The 15,218-nt window shown below is 39.7% G+C and overlaps 1 protein-coding gene across 8 annotated transcripts in view; it reads right to left on the bottom strand.

The window, feature by feature from the left end:
- The window catches only part of frya (furry homolog a (Drosophila)), a 70,634-nt gene extending 64,046 nt beyond the window's left edge, over nt 1-6,588 (bottom strand). For 6 of the 8 annotated variants that reach the window (XM_039781121.1, XM_039781114.1, XM_039781101.1 and 3 more), the window contains exon 1: nt 189-548. In XM_039781121.1, coding sequence (XP_039637055.1) covers nt 189-405 — 217 coding nt within the window. In that variant the 5' untranslated portion in view covers nt 406-548. Of the gene's footprint in view, nt 1-188; nt 549-6,481 lie in introns of those variants that run through there. The other 2 variants (XM_039781161.1, XM_039781080.1) reach the window with 2 other exon arrangements.
- Nucleotides 6,589-15,218: the final 8,630 nt, after the last annotated feature.

Here is a 15,218-nt window from a genome sequence, read left to right as displayed (position 1 = left end):
ATCAGATTCCTAGGTGAGTGTGACAAATACAATGGGGAGGTGAGGTATTTCACAAAGTGATGGTAGTAGTAGCTGAAATGCTTGTATTGCCTCTGCACCACACTTTTCAAAAAACACATTTCTCGCAGATGAAAAACTGAATTCTTGTGGCAGTTACCACAGCTTCACAGAGTCAAAGCAGTACCTACTTTCAAGAATGGTGGGCCTCTTCTTATGGCGCATCTTTTTAAATTTCCCTCTGAAGTCCCTGGGTGGGAATGGATCCAGAGGTAAGCTGGCAATGCGCCCCATGACAACCTCATCCAGTCCCTCAGAGCAATCCGTCTCACTCTCAGCCATGTCTCTCACAGCACTCTCCTTTAAAGACATGTTGGATGGCAGGGAGCCCACAGCAACTTCTATCATTCTTCCAAAGAAGTCATTGGAAGCTGTGCCAGGGTTTCCCCTCTTTTGTAAGTGTAATGTCTATTTCTTTTCTCTCTTCCTTCCTTACAAACGTCTCCTGGTCAGGCAGCGGATTTCTGCTGTGCAGAGATGCAGCCAGAGCTGTCAGCTTCGGTCTACTAATGTGTCTTAACCCCTGCACTTGTCAGGGCAGTTCAGCAAGTTACAGTAACATTCATGAATTGGGCAGGTATTGGATTACTTGGAGAGGCCCTCCTCTTTTCAGCAAAAAGGCAAGAGGCAGAGAAGAGAGGGGCAAAGTCACAACTAAAAAGGGAGGGAGAGGGGGAAAAGAGGCTGTTCTGACAGCTACAACATCTCCGCCTACTGTATGCCCACGAGGCATTCATGTATAAATATCCTGTGTTTGTCTTGGAGTCCACACATCAAAGTCTAACACACGTCTTGCCTCTGGCAGCGTTAATGAGGTGCAAACTAATTTCTTAAATAATGGTGTACTCTTAGTATAATCCAGCAAATATAAGAATATTTAACTGCGCTTCACATTCAGAGATGTTTGATAGAGAAATACATCCCCTACGTGCACTGCCGAATGTCCTCAGTGGTTCCATCAGTTCAGTACACAGCATCTGCACTTTCTTCTATGTCCAGTCCTATATGCTAAGGCCCATGTTGTCTTCTCACCGCATTATGTCCTGCTGTTTATGGCTGGTGTCATTGAGGAAATGAGTGAAAGGTTAAAACCATCAAGGAATAATAAGTGAGACGTAAATAAATTTTAAAAAAACATTCACACAGCTTGCAGCTTATACTCCATTTCCACCACTGAAGTGAACACTAACTGGACACACCTTCCACATGAACCAGTTTTTCCAAGTCTGACCTACATCAGCAATACAAACACCCTGTGTATGCACGTGAAGTGAAGGCGTTTTCTGTTTTAGGAAGAAACCAGTTAGAACATGGAACAACCACCCTATACACTCTCTTTTACATCACCAATGTGTGTTTGTTTTTTTTAAGAATTTGTGTTGCAAAACAATGTGGCCACGATTAAAATGTCAAATATCACGCCTAAATATGATTAACTTCCTGGTTGACTATGAACATACAGAGCTGAGCTATGTCAAAGAGAATAGCTGCACAACAGGGAGCCCCTGGCAACATGTTTTCCTTCAGTCTAATGAGTCCAGCTGTAATTTCACTTTTCATCCACCTGTCAAAGAAAAAGTTAGCCCTAAGAAAACACTTTCAATGGAATGCTTCTGCAGCAGCACACTTCAAAAATCATCAAAAACAACAAGGTACATTCATCATCTTTTCTACCACTCCTGCAGAGTAATGGAGTCTGAATTACAATAAGCTATGAGCCTGGTCCTGACCTACTTCAAAACGTCCTCAGGACAAGAATCATCATGTTGTTGTTATAGTAAATAAGCCATGTCTTCACAACATCTACAGACATGCTTTGTGTTTGGGGTTGAAGGACATGATCCAAAGCCAGTAGACCAACAGTAGGAATTATTATTATTATTATTATTATTATTATTATTATTATTATTATTAATAATAATAATAATAATAATAATAATACACACACGACATGTATATTATCCACTAAAACACAAACAAATCAGACTGATTAAAATCAAAGTCACACCTGCGTGCGCTCACTCTAATCCAGTTACAAATGAGCCTGCTCAGTTTATCAAGTGTCTAAATGTGCACATTTAAAGCAATTGACTTTGTGTTTGGTTTAAATGTTTACGATTTTGATTTTTACTTTTTCTTTTTCTTTTATCAGAAATTGTTGACCCCGCTCCCAGGGCTCCATTATGTACTGCATCGTGTGCCACTTACTGTTTATTCTTCTGCATATATTAATGTTTAGTTTTTGTTAGAATTAATAGCAATACAAATCTTACACAATGAGAAACCTGAACATTCAAAGCTTTCTAAGCACCTGAGACACATGCTACTGAGTAAGGTAGTAAAAACTGTAAATGACAGGAGTTAGCAAAGGATGTTGCAGTAATAGTGCACCCTCTAGTGTTCGTCAAAACGACACTGACACAACCATAATCAGCCATGCAGTTAACACAAATGTACACACACATAGGCCTACTTGCTTGTCAATTTAATGACCTGAATCTGGCAAAAACAAAAATGCAATCCATCACCATGATACCAGCACTCCCAGTCATCATTCAGTAGGAAATACATGCGTGTAACTGGGTTTTGTATTCATTTCTCTTTACCAAAAATAGTTCGCCATTGCGTCCATTGACAGATACAAATGGAGCCGATACAACGTTCTCAATCTAATGAAGCATATTGCAATATTTTAATATGTCAACAATAAACAACGCAAACTCTCAACTTAGAGAAAACAAGCTGATCAAAGCTAGACTAGCTTTGTGTAACATGTTCTAATTTACCTCCCAATTGAATTGTTTGAGCTATATCAACAGGATTTTGCAGATTATATTGTGACGATAGTTATTATAGCAACTTACAAGTTTATTACAATTATGGCCTACAATAGATGTAGAAACAAAAGGTAGATTAGCAAAAAACACCCTCTAGACCTTATGCACTTTGAAAATAATAGTGACTATAAAGCTACAACTTTGACTGTGCTTTATGCATCCAAGAATACTGAAGTTAAACAAAAAATAACAAGAGCAAATCCATTATCAGCGATGTGGAAATTCTGAGATTATTACTTCTATATAACAGACTGAACCAAATACTAGTTGGCTTAAGTTAAAATAAAATCTACTTCCAACTGTGAAGCTGTCCTAGGTTTCATCGCATGTATCAGATTGTGGAGCAGGACTGCCTGGACTGAGAAACGAGGACGGAGTCCGCAGCCGCTCAAACACCCTCTGGCTGAGACAGAAGGCTGTTTCCATGGTGAGACACATTTAGATTTGCACAGGCAGAGCAGAACACGATGAATAATTGATAGATATCAGGCCCTAAAGTTAGCACAAAGCAGCTGAAGGTTAATTCCAGCTAGGCTCATGCTCATGGACTCTTCAATAGCACACTGATGCAACAAGTAGACAAACACACAGCCCACTGTGGGAAACTGATGCTGGCTACAGACTACAGACTGTTACGCAACACACTTAACAACTTCCAGAGAGGAAACATTGGTGTGTATGAATGTGCCACTGAAGTGCATTTCACTTATCGGTTTTCTCTAGATGCTCAGAGAGGAAGCAACTTTAAGCGACGGTACAGAGAGTGCTGTTTAAACATTTACAAATCTCTTGAATGCGAAGTGGAAAGACTTTGCATAATGACAACCTAGTATGGGATCAAGGCTGTCATCCTTTTACAACTTTTACAGGTCAGGCATACTGATCTTGGCCATTTGATCAACCCATCTGCACATTTGACATAAATAACTGGGCCTGTGTTGTCAACACACATACAGTAAGGACCACTTAAGTAGAGCTGGGTATTGTTAAAAAATATTCAATACCGACACTGATACCAATACTGTGCTTTCGATACCGGTTCCTAAACGATACTTTTTTCCGATTTTATAAAACAAAAAGAAATTACAACATTAGACATTACGGCATAAATCTTCTTCTTCGTTTTTTCTCTCCTAATACGTGAGCCCCGTCTCTGTCTAACGTAGAGTTTTTCCTGCGTGTCTCTACGACTTGTTACGTTAGACAGCCAATCAGCAGCATTATTAGATCTTGGTAGAAGCATGCTGCATGATGAGATTTACTCCTTAGGGATTGAAATTGGGTATTGAACGACGAGGCATTTTTCAATACTCGATATTTTATTGACAATTCGGTCGGTGCCTAAAAAGTATTGAATTCAGTACCCAGACCTACAATTAAGAGCTGCAAACAAGTCCACAAGCTGCACCTGTTCCCTGCTCTGGTGCCTATTATCCACCTGGGGAGGGAGGGGCTCAATGCTGAACACATGCAGCCACTGTGGCCTCTGAAAACAACAAGAGACCAGGTGAGGTGAACACCATGCATATCCAGTTACAGTGAGGTGATAATGTTCTTATGTATTTGTGCATCAACAGGATTGCTTCACTTTTGCGGGGCAAAAATCACTTATTTACAGTATTTCTCCTGATGGATTTTCAAATGTTTGCCCAATGTCAGCATGGTACACTTACTAACTTCAAAGTTCATGTTCATTAGCCTATCCATTCAGTCTCTTTTGGCAGGTGGATAGCCTAAGGGTTTATCGGAGTAACTCAGAAGGGATCATGAATTTCAAAAAGGAAAGCGATGTTCAGTTGAGTTGTTAAAGCCCTCATTATATCCACTGCCTGCAGCCATGCTATGCACAAACTCTCTCATGAGGGAGGGATGAAAATCTTTAAAAGTACTCGTCTTCTCTGCTAAAGACCCCTCGATAATCCCCGTATCAGTCCCTCTTGGAGGTCTTTAAAAATGAATTTCTAGTAACTTTTAATGGTATAAGTAGGCCTGTGTTTTTATTGATTATCTTAACCTGCCAGCTTAAAGACAAAATATTTTATCTCTAACTGAAAGAAAGGCTTGCTACTGAATTCTAAATAAAAAATGTTCCGTCTCTTTATACAGTATTATATTAATATTGACAGTAGTGAAAGTATTATTTTTGAAGCAAACTTTCACAGAGTTTTTAGGTGAGAAACATTTTTGTTTGACATTAACGTTGCAACAAAAATTGCAGCGAACGAGTTTTACTGGTGACAATAGTAAGTCAGTTGGAGTCAACATTATTTATGAATCGCTTCTGCACAAACAAGTGTATTCTGTTTGTGTTACAGAAATAGGAGTACCAAACAAAATACAAGTGTCAACTAAATCCGTGTGCAGAATGAAGTTGGGAGTTTGAGAATAAAACTGACACTGTGACATTCTAGTGATGGTGGATCTGTAGAGATAACAGACCCTCAGTTTGACATGCAAGGTAGTGAACTGCTTGAATTTCCGTGTTGCCTCAGGCTATTCTAAAGAGCAAATAGGGTTTGTTGTTTAATGCAAATTCATTCTAATTTAACGGAGACAATAGTATAAATGTTTTGGCTAAGGCGGAAATTGTATTTGCCATATATATATATATATCTAGTTGTTTTATACTTTTATTCCTAGAGATATGATATATCCCTCTAATGTGTTGATTAAGAGAAAGAACACAGAGGGTGACATCTACTGAAAAGTGTACATATCAAAATAGTCCACCATTGCAATATGCTACTCTAACAAATGAAAAAAAGTGAAGCATCCAGACATGCATCAAGGGTCACCCGGGGGGGGGGGGTCTAGCATCCAGCATGCATAGGTAGTGCCTGACAGGGCTAAAACACATCCTAATCATTGTACAGTTTCACATCTTTATTACCAGCTGAAGGAATCCGGGTTGGATCATTTAGGAAGTTGCTGGGGGGAATCAATTTTAAGGGCTTAGCTACATTTGCAGACAATGAATATAGACCCACTTGATGATTGTGCATTCAACATATTTAACCAAACTTCTTTTTTTTTCCCCATCGCAACACATCGCCCTCTGCGGGGAATAAGGCTGCTTTTACGGACATTTAGCTAAAAGAGATAAGCATATACAGCATGCAGTGTTCCGGTTAACACACGTTTAAACATTAACCTCACTGTGACTTTCGTTTTTAGAATGCAGGGGTCATACAAATGGACTTTAGAACAACATGCTTTGGATGAGCAGGAGTTTGTTTGTATTTTGGGTTGTTGTTTTTTAGAAAAAAGGCGAAACAAAATGTGGCGACATTTTTATTATCCCAGTGTTACAACTTATCTCCACTTAAGACTTCTTATCGCTCGTTTATATTTACAATTCCTCAAAACGCGATTTAACAAGACTCCAACTCCAATTAAAAGCAAGTATAGCGACCATGGCCATCATTTCGAGGGTAGGAAGGCCTCATGTTACTGAAAAACCACAGAGAGAAGAAGACAGTTTTCTTCCAGCTTAAAAACAACACTACAGCAACAACACACGAAGGACAAAATGCAGAAAAAGCAGAAACTTCAACAAACTTGTTAACGGTTGAAAAGATGATAAATACCTTCGACTACAGCAGCAGGTGCGTCTGTTTAGCTTACTCCATCTCCACTTGAGAAGTGAGTCAAGTTTCAGCCTCCGCGTCCCTCCAGGCGATGATCCACTTGTTCAGATGCACTTCTGTGCCTCGGTCTGGTCTCCCTCCATCAGCTCTCAGAGATAGGCCCCGCCCCTAGCTCTGCTCTCAGAGATAGGCCCCGCCCCTAGCTCTGCTCTCAGAGATAGGCCCCGCCCCCAGTTCCCCGGTTCTGCTCGACTTAGGCCTATGCTCTCAGAGATAGGCCCCGCCCCTAGCTCTGCTCTCAGAGATAGGCCCCGCCCCCAGTTCCCCGGTTCTGCTCGAATGTATGCTCTCAGGGATAGGCTCCGCCCCTAGCTCTGCTCTCCAAGACAGTCCCCGCCCCCAGCAGGCAACCTGCTCATGTCCTCAATAATTAAGGAACATGCAAAGCATTGGCTTTCTTCAATCGGCACGATGACCCGGCTCAGGTCCTGGCCCTGTGGTTAGCTTTACAGGGAAGCCTACTGTACACATCTATATCCCAGTTATAATAATACGATAATTTAATATAGCACCTTTTCAGACGTTCACAAAGTGCTTCACAAGAGAAAAACATGTTAAAAATAAGACCCAAAAACAGTCAAATAAAAGCAACAAATTGCAAACATAAAGTAGAGGCTATAGCATATAATATTTTAACACATTGTGTTAAAAATATCATGAAATGATATGATACATTTCGCTATTGTGTTAAACAGAGGCAGTAGAAAGTGTATTTATATGGAAAAACATACAGTCAAGATATTTTTTCAAATATAAAATGGAGGCCTTTTTATAATTTATAGCCTAAAATCATAATCAAATTAAAATGAATAGCCTTGCAAATGTATTAAATGTGCATTTTTATTGCTAACCCTTTTCAGCTGCTTTATATTTTTATGCAAACACCTAATTTGTATTTCCATATATTTATTTATTTCATGTTTTTTGTTATAGGGTTATACAAAGTATGGACCAAAGCCACATACCACAGTGGCCTGATGGGCTTTTATACAAATACATAATTCAGCAGGAAAAAAAAAATTAAATCAATTGAAAACACAATGAAGATACCATAAAAGCTAAAAAAACAAAAAAAAACACCTGATCATTCATGTCTATGACTGATCCCTTTTTAAAAACTTTCTCAAAAGTTTGTCCACATGCCGAGTTACTTGTGCGTCTGCTGTTGCAACTATATTATACACAGAACTGGTGCACGTTGAGAGTTTGGCTTCCAGGCTTAATGAGCTTCCTGGCCTATCTGCCATTTCTATTCCACACATTTGTTTTTGTTTTTCCTTCAACACATTTGTTCAATGGTTGCACCAACAATCTATAAGAAAGGAATATGAAATATGAAAATAATCGTGGTGACAGAATTCAGGGAATTTGTGCCACCATAGCTTTGCCTCAAGAAGTACAATATGGAAGAGTTACCTATTAGCTGCTACTGCGATATAAGTAAACACACAGATACAGTAGGATGTGTGTTGTATTGATTATATGGACCTTTTTCACAGCAGACATTTTGACTTGTCATAGTAGGAAAAGCACAGCTGGAATTGAAAACCTTAACGAGGGGTCAATTCCATCAAGTGTCCCAGTAAGCTATTTCAGTGAGTCAGCATGCACAATACCAGGGCCTCTCCTAAGTGGAATGCAGCCATCATTAATGGTTTAATACCAGGGCCTCTCCTAAGTGGAATGTAGCCATCATTAATGGTTTAATACCAGGGCCTCTCCTAAGAGGAATGCAGCCATCATTAATGGTTTAATACCAGGGCCTCTCCTAAGTGGAATGTAGCCATCAGTAATGGTTTAATACCAGGGCCTCTCCTAAGTGGAATGTAGCCATCATTAATGGTTTAATACCAGGGCCTCTCCTAAGAGGAATGCAGCCATCAATAATGGTTTGGAATACACCTGTGCTTTTCCTACTATGACATGTCAACATGTCTGCCGTGAAAAAGGTCTATTACAGTGAGTGGGACGGTGACGCTTTGAACTTTCTTTGAAATGAATGCAATGAGGATCCAGGAGATGGCGGCAGAGAACATGATAAAAGTGGAAATATGTTTGAGGAGAAGGGGGTGAAGAGCTGCACCACTGATATGTATGTTTGAGAAATAATAAGCCTGAGGAAGGCGCGAATGAGTTTTAAAGAGAAGACCAAGGAAATATATGTGCACAGAATACAACTTGATGTTTTCTTTAGTTTACAATGGATCTTCAGACACCCACATTTCTTAAAAAAATATTATCTACAAATCTCTCTGAGCTGTAATAGATGTGCCAGGAGTTAAAATGAAGGTGTGTGAGTGGCTCAGTTAGTTGGTAGAGCAGACACACATATGTACCTAGTGGCCCTTTGCTGCATGTCATTCCACCTCTCTCTCCCCTTTCATGTCTTCATCTATTTTGTGGAAATAAAGGCCTTAAAAAAAAATGCCTCAAAAAATAATCTTTAAAATTAAGGTGTGTGTTGCTTTGTGAAAAATATCTTTGTAGGGGCACCTTTGTAGCGGCCACAGGTTCGGCCCTTTGCTGCATGTCACGTCTCAAGCTGTCCCATCTAATAAAGGCCTAAAATGGCCAAAGAATTATCTTAAAAAATTAATTAAAAAAAGATCTTTGTAATGTGTGAATTGAAAGCCTCAGAGAGACATAGCTGTTGTTGATGAGAGCTGATACCCTGACAACGCTGGTCAATAGCTGGCCAGCAACCTCTCATGGATCACAGTTTTAGCACTCAGGGAGAGAGCATGCTACTGATTCAAGATGATAGCATGCCCAAGAGCTCCGTCCAGACCAGGAAAACAAAATTGCTTTGTCAGCTGTATGCACACACCAGGGCTTGTCACGATGACAGCAGAGCTCAACAGTACTATTGAGTTACGAGCACCAGGTGAAATACAAGACCAAACACGAATAACAACACATCTTTCTTTTCTAATAACCAACAAATAAACAGACATGTGCATGGAAATAACTGTGGTGTTCTGATAAGACCAGCACGCCTTCAACTTGAATGCAATTTAGCTTCGGGAAAATGTTTTCCTGTGTGTTTTCTCTTCTGAAGTGAGCCAGGTGTTCTTGGCTGCAGCATATTGGCTGTGGTGACAATTCTGTTAGGCTACCCATCAATGAAATAACACACCAGTGCCACTGTGTCACAACACAAAAGAAGGACAGAATTCAAAGCAAGTGCACAACTCAGCACCGTTGCTTTGACATGATCCAAGTGCTTCTTTTCTTAACTTCGAGGAATAGAGACAACGCAGGATAAAGGAGGATGGGATGTTGTCACAGCGCATGCAGCACATGCAGGTAGTTTTCAGCTCAAATGAAAGTCTGCGAACCAATTAAAAAGTGGTTCTATAAACCCACACGTGCATAAAATCACATTATCCATATCTTCCTTCAAAGTAAGTCATGTTTTACTTTCCAGCTGGGGGGGTGTATAGGTTCAATGCCTACTTGACATTTTTCCAGGGGTATTCTGTGGCTGCTGATACTCCTCTTCATAAACTCCATACAGGATTTTGTGCTATAATACGAGTTCTCAGCTTGGAAGCTACCTCACAGCTGAAAGTCTAAGGTATGATGACCCCTTGATTCATGCTTTGGCTCTTTAATGGAGAATACGGGTCTGCCTTTGAAACCTTACAGCACAAGAGATCAGTCCCCCGCTGAGAGGTGGGTGTGGAGGGAGAAGGCGCTGAAGTGCCAGGTCAGGAGTGTGGATTAAAGCTCTCATGTATTGCAGGGATGCTTTGACTGCATGGATTGGGCTGTGCCGCACAATCCCTCAAACAGCATTGATGAGGCCACAGACGAGCTGTGCTTCTTCAGCGAGCTCTGCAAAGTATTTGAACAAGGACACGTGTGACATTTATGTGACATTTTGGTGCCACATACCTGTATGGATGTGTGATGTATGACTAGATGGATAATGTGTCAGGTTTGTCTGTATTTTAGGAACATGATCTAGTTAAGACCAGTATTATAAAGCAGCACAGAGCTTAACATTAACATTGTTCAGATAATTGGAGTCGACTGAGGTATTTGTAATTCTCACCAAAGAGAAACATGGCACAATTACCGGTGGTTTCTCGGAGAGAGGCTTTAAAGCAGCAGGTGATATTGTTGCTAATGGAGAGAAGAAAAATGAGGAATGAGGTCAGAGTGGATATTTTTAAAGACTAAGCAAGAACTTTAAGGCTACTTGACAGGTATTAATGTCTAGTTTTAACACTAACAATCAATCAATCAATCAACATTTATTTATATAGGACTTTACAGCAACCAGCAGGTATCCAAAGTGCTTCAGGAACCAAGAATAAAACATGTCACACAATAAAAAGAATGAAACATAGAAAACAGTAAAATCAGAAAAGGTTACATAGAAACAGGAGGAGAGGGAAACTGTCACACCACTACTATGTATTAGAAGCCATTCTAAACACATAGGTTTTGAGTTACCTTTGACCTTGGGACTTCTAAAACCAGTTGATTTGAAGACCGCAAGGACCGGTTGTGCTCACGCAGGGTTAAAATCTCTGACAAAAACTCCGGGGCCAGGCCATTTAAGGACTTGAAAACGAACAATAAAATCTTTAAATCGATTCTAAAACGCACAGGGAGCCAATGTAGGGTGTAGAGAACGGGAGTGATGTGTACACGTCTAGATGTATTTGTTAAAAAGCGAACAAGTTGAAGTCGTGAGATGGAGGTTTGATTCAGACCAACAACAGACAGCTGGTCAATACAACTAATAGTGTTCAGACAGATGGAAAGTGTACAATTTGCATACAGAACCTGGGGAGCCGTAAAGACGCCACCTTACACCTGATGTTTTTATACCAACATCTTAAGGGCTAAATACTCAAGAAAGCCTTTCAATCACTAGTTTTTTAATCATCTCCAAATGGCAGCAATAAGTAACTGTTTATATCCAGAATTAATGTAGCATCAGTGAACTCATGTTTACTGTACTAACCTTACCAAAGGGATGAGAGCTGACAAGTGTTCAGGTCTCACTTAGTAAGGGTGTGATGCTTTTCTCCACTGCAGCCTTATTTTGTCTTTAACTAGGCTGCTAAAACAGGTGTTTTCCCCTCCCATAAATATCTTGCCTATTCTGCCACCCTTATCATGGGCTATAATGCCACCACAGCAAAGACATGTTTATTGTGCATATCACTACTATTTGCACATGAACAGAGATGATCTATGCATAAACAGTATAAGGATAATACATTCTGTAAGTGAAATCTACAGAATCTACATCTAGTGTGCAACCAAACCTGAAACCCAATGATAATTACTCCCCACATTGATGGATTCTCCTTCACACCAGCGGTCAGAGATAAATTCTCCTTCAGTGAAGGGCCTGGAATTTATATAGAGAGGCCAAGGAGGGACAAGGCACAGTATAAAATTAAAAGACAATGTATTATATTATTCAGATAAACCAGTTACAATTGACTTAAGTGCAAATCAGGAGCTGGCAGCCTCAGCCACAGCAATGATTTTCATTTATGCACAGCTAGCCACTTGGTACACCATGCACGGCACACTGCAGCCCCCATGCACGCTCGGCACGACTAAGAGGACTTTAATGGGTTTTTCTTTCCACTTTAGATTTAGCAACAGAACCTACAGCCACTTGCTGGTCAGGACATCTATGGAGTCACACCTATCTCGTTTGAGTGCATTTAGCGTGGTTAACTTTTCACACACAACAATGTAGCCTTGAGGTGCCTTGTAAGGAACTTCACGCCCTGATCGTTCGCTTTCAAGATGTAGGCCTAGTGATTACTTGACACGCATATCTGTTTATCTACTTGTCACAAAAAGTTGCAGTCAAGGCGTAAAAAGACACAGAAGTAAGTTAAGTCAAGTTCATAACTTTAAGTGCATGTATATATATATATATATATATATATATATATATATATATATATATATATATAGTTGCATTGTCATTAATAATGATCTGTGATTTGTGCCGGCATCCTAAAACATAGGGACGATGCCACAATTCACAAAGAGGTAGTGCCACTGAGGAGTCTTCCAGAGATGAATTCATCACTTTCATGTCTGTGAACATATGATGGATCCGTACAATTTGCATGTTTTCCAGTGGTGGCTACTTTGGACATTGTCATTTTTTATTAGGAATGTATTAGGCTGGGTTGTCAAACTGTTAATGTAATGTTATTTAGCTGAGTGATTAGAAACATTGTAAAAAGAAATCAGACTAGTGTGTGAACATCACTTCACTATAAACTTTAAAGATGATTGAGTGTTGCTGCCTCACTGCTGTAGGGTTCTTATCATTGCTTGTAATAAATATGACGATCTTTACATCTCTGTGTCCAAATCTGGCGTCATTTGCATAACCGGCAATTGTTGCTTCTGATCTCTTTAGCCTTGATGTTTTGGCTCTCCACATGTGAGGCAGCAAAAAATGAATCGAATGGTATTAAATGAATATGAGTTTATAGTGTCATAAGCTGGAACATCTGTGAATGAGCAGCATCACTCTCTTTGGGAAAGCAAAGGTGAGTACTGTGTATCATTCTTTTTGGAAATGATGCTCCAATTCATCATCCCCTCTCTGTCTGATTTCAATCTGCCCTCTGCCTGCTAATCTCCCCCAGGAGGGATGGCAGGCCTGGGCCTGGCACAAAAGCATGCAAAAAGGCCGCTTGTTCATCTTTGATTTGACCAATAATCTGCTTCTCTGGAAATATAACACACCACAAGATGTCTCAACTTCAAGTTATGAGGCTGCTGTAAGAAATACCACTCAGCTCAGATGGGCTTATCAAATCACTTTGGTAAGGGGCTTATTTTTGGGGATGTTATAGTTTACAATAACTGAGATGCATCCTCAGAAGCTGAAGATGCAAACTATATACAGCTGTCAAGAGTTTACAGGACTGACAGGTGGAAAGGCATCACAGACAAAACCAAAGCAATGTCACAAACTGTTAAATATACACAACATTAACAGTCATAACATAATATGGAAATGCCTCTGATTACATTAAAACTAATCTCAAATTCTACTTGTCATTCAATTGACATGCAACTTAAAAAGAGCACAAACATCTATCTCAGAATCTGTACATTTTGCGGGGAGTGTACAGCTCTGCATGTTTTTCACTGTTAGGGGAAGAATTTGTCCTCTGGTCGTCTCTGAATTTGATTACTGTCAACGGATCTAAAGGATGAAGGGCAGAGATATCAAATCATAATCTGCAGAGATATGTATCACCCTTTGTGCTTTACACCAATTTGCCTCACATAACTGGATTGGACAACTTCAATCAGAGCCTCTATCATTGACTATACATCTCTAACAGATGGCAAGTTGAAACTAATAATATTAAGAGAGACATTTACCCACACAGAGTACACTTGCAGGGGAGTAAATGCAGACAAACTACACCATATCGCAGGCAATATATTCTTAATGTTCTTAGAGTGCTTATAATGCCGCTATTACTCATGAACATGCTGTGTAATTCTATTTCAGTAAATCAAACAGGGCAGACCAACATTTTAATCTTCATATATCTTGCCGAATTTGTTGCCTCATATTTCTAACAGTGCAATATCCTCTCCCATTACCACAATCAAATGCATTGCTAATTACATCAGTGATGTTTTTTTAAACAATGCTTTAGATAAGTAGTGTAAACACTCAGTGGACCGCAAAGCCCTTCAGTCCAGAGGTGACTGCAATACAACAAAAATCCATTACAATTTTGGCAAAGCAATCATGTCCGGGTGAGAAGGTTAACGCAAGCAATAAGGACATGCTTACTGGCATCTGAACTCCGTTTGCCTCCCAGTGTTCTCGGAGAACGATGAAGTGAGTATGTAAAGGGTAAAGTAAAGCATTCAGTCGAGAATGGTGTAAGATGTTGAGCCATGAGGCGTGTTGGCCTCTAATATCTCAACATCTATTCACTAGATTGTCATGAAATTTGGTACACACATTCATTTCCCCCTCAGGATGAATTTGAATAACTTTGTTCATCCCTTGACTTTTTAATCTAGCGCCATCATTAGGTCAAAACTTCAATTTGTCCAAAATTAAACGTGTAACAGTTGTGACATCCCAATCAGCCTCAGCTGTACTTTGTGTTAATTGTTAATTCAGCAAATGGGAACATTCTAACACAATAAACTATGATGACGAGTAAACATTATAGCTGCCAGCGTTAGCATAAAGCACTGCTGTGTCTACGTAAAAAAAAAATCAAAGAAAATTCAAAGTACCTAGAGTCATACACTGCTAATACAGCTTTGACTTGAAACAGGCAAGTGAACTGAACAAAGAGCACAGTGAGATTACTACATAAAACAAAAGTGGAGACAGTCTGGCTCTCTTCAAAGTCCCTGCTCAGTGAGGACAGATGAAGAGACAGAGCTTCATTCTGCTTCAAACGTCACGTTTCATTACATCTCTTCCTTTTTTTCTACAGATCAGTCGGCAGTTTCTACACTCTGGCATCATCACTGCTGTATGAATTTGCATGAGGTCTGACTTTCATGAAGCCAGATACTAATGGTGACAATAAAGATAATGTAATACTGACAGCAATGTAAGTGATATTAATGACCATTGGGACACATTAGTGTGGAAATACTGGACTGATATAAGTAGATTTAGTAAATGTAT

This window comes from Perca fluviatilis, chromosome 2 (assembly GCF_010015445.1).
Source record: "Perca fluviatilis chromosome 2, GENO_Pfluv_1.0, whole genome shotgun sequence".
In the NCBI taxonomy this organism is placed as follows: Eukaryota; Metazoa; Chordata; class Actinopteri; order Perciformes; family Percidae; genus Perca; species Perca fluviatilis.
This window is presented reverse-complemented; position numbering and strand designations above follow the sequence as displayed.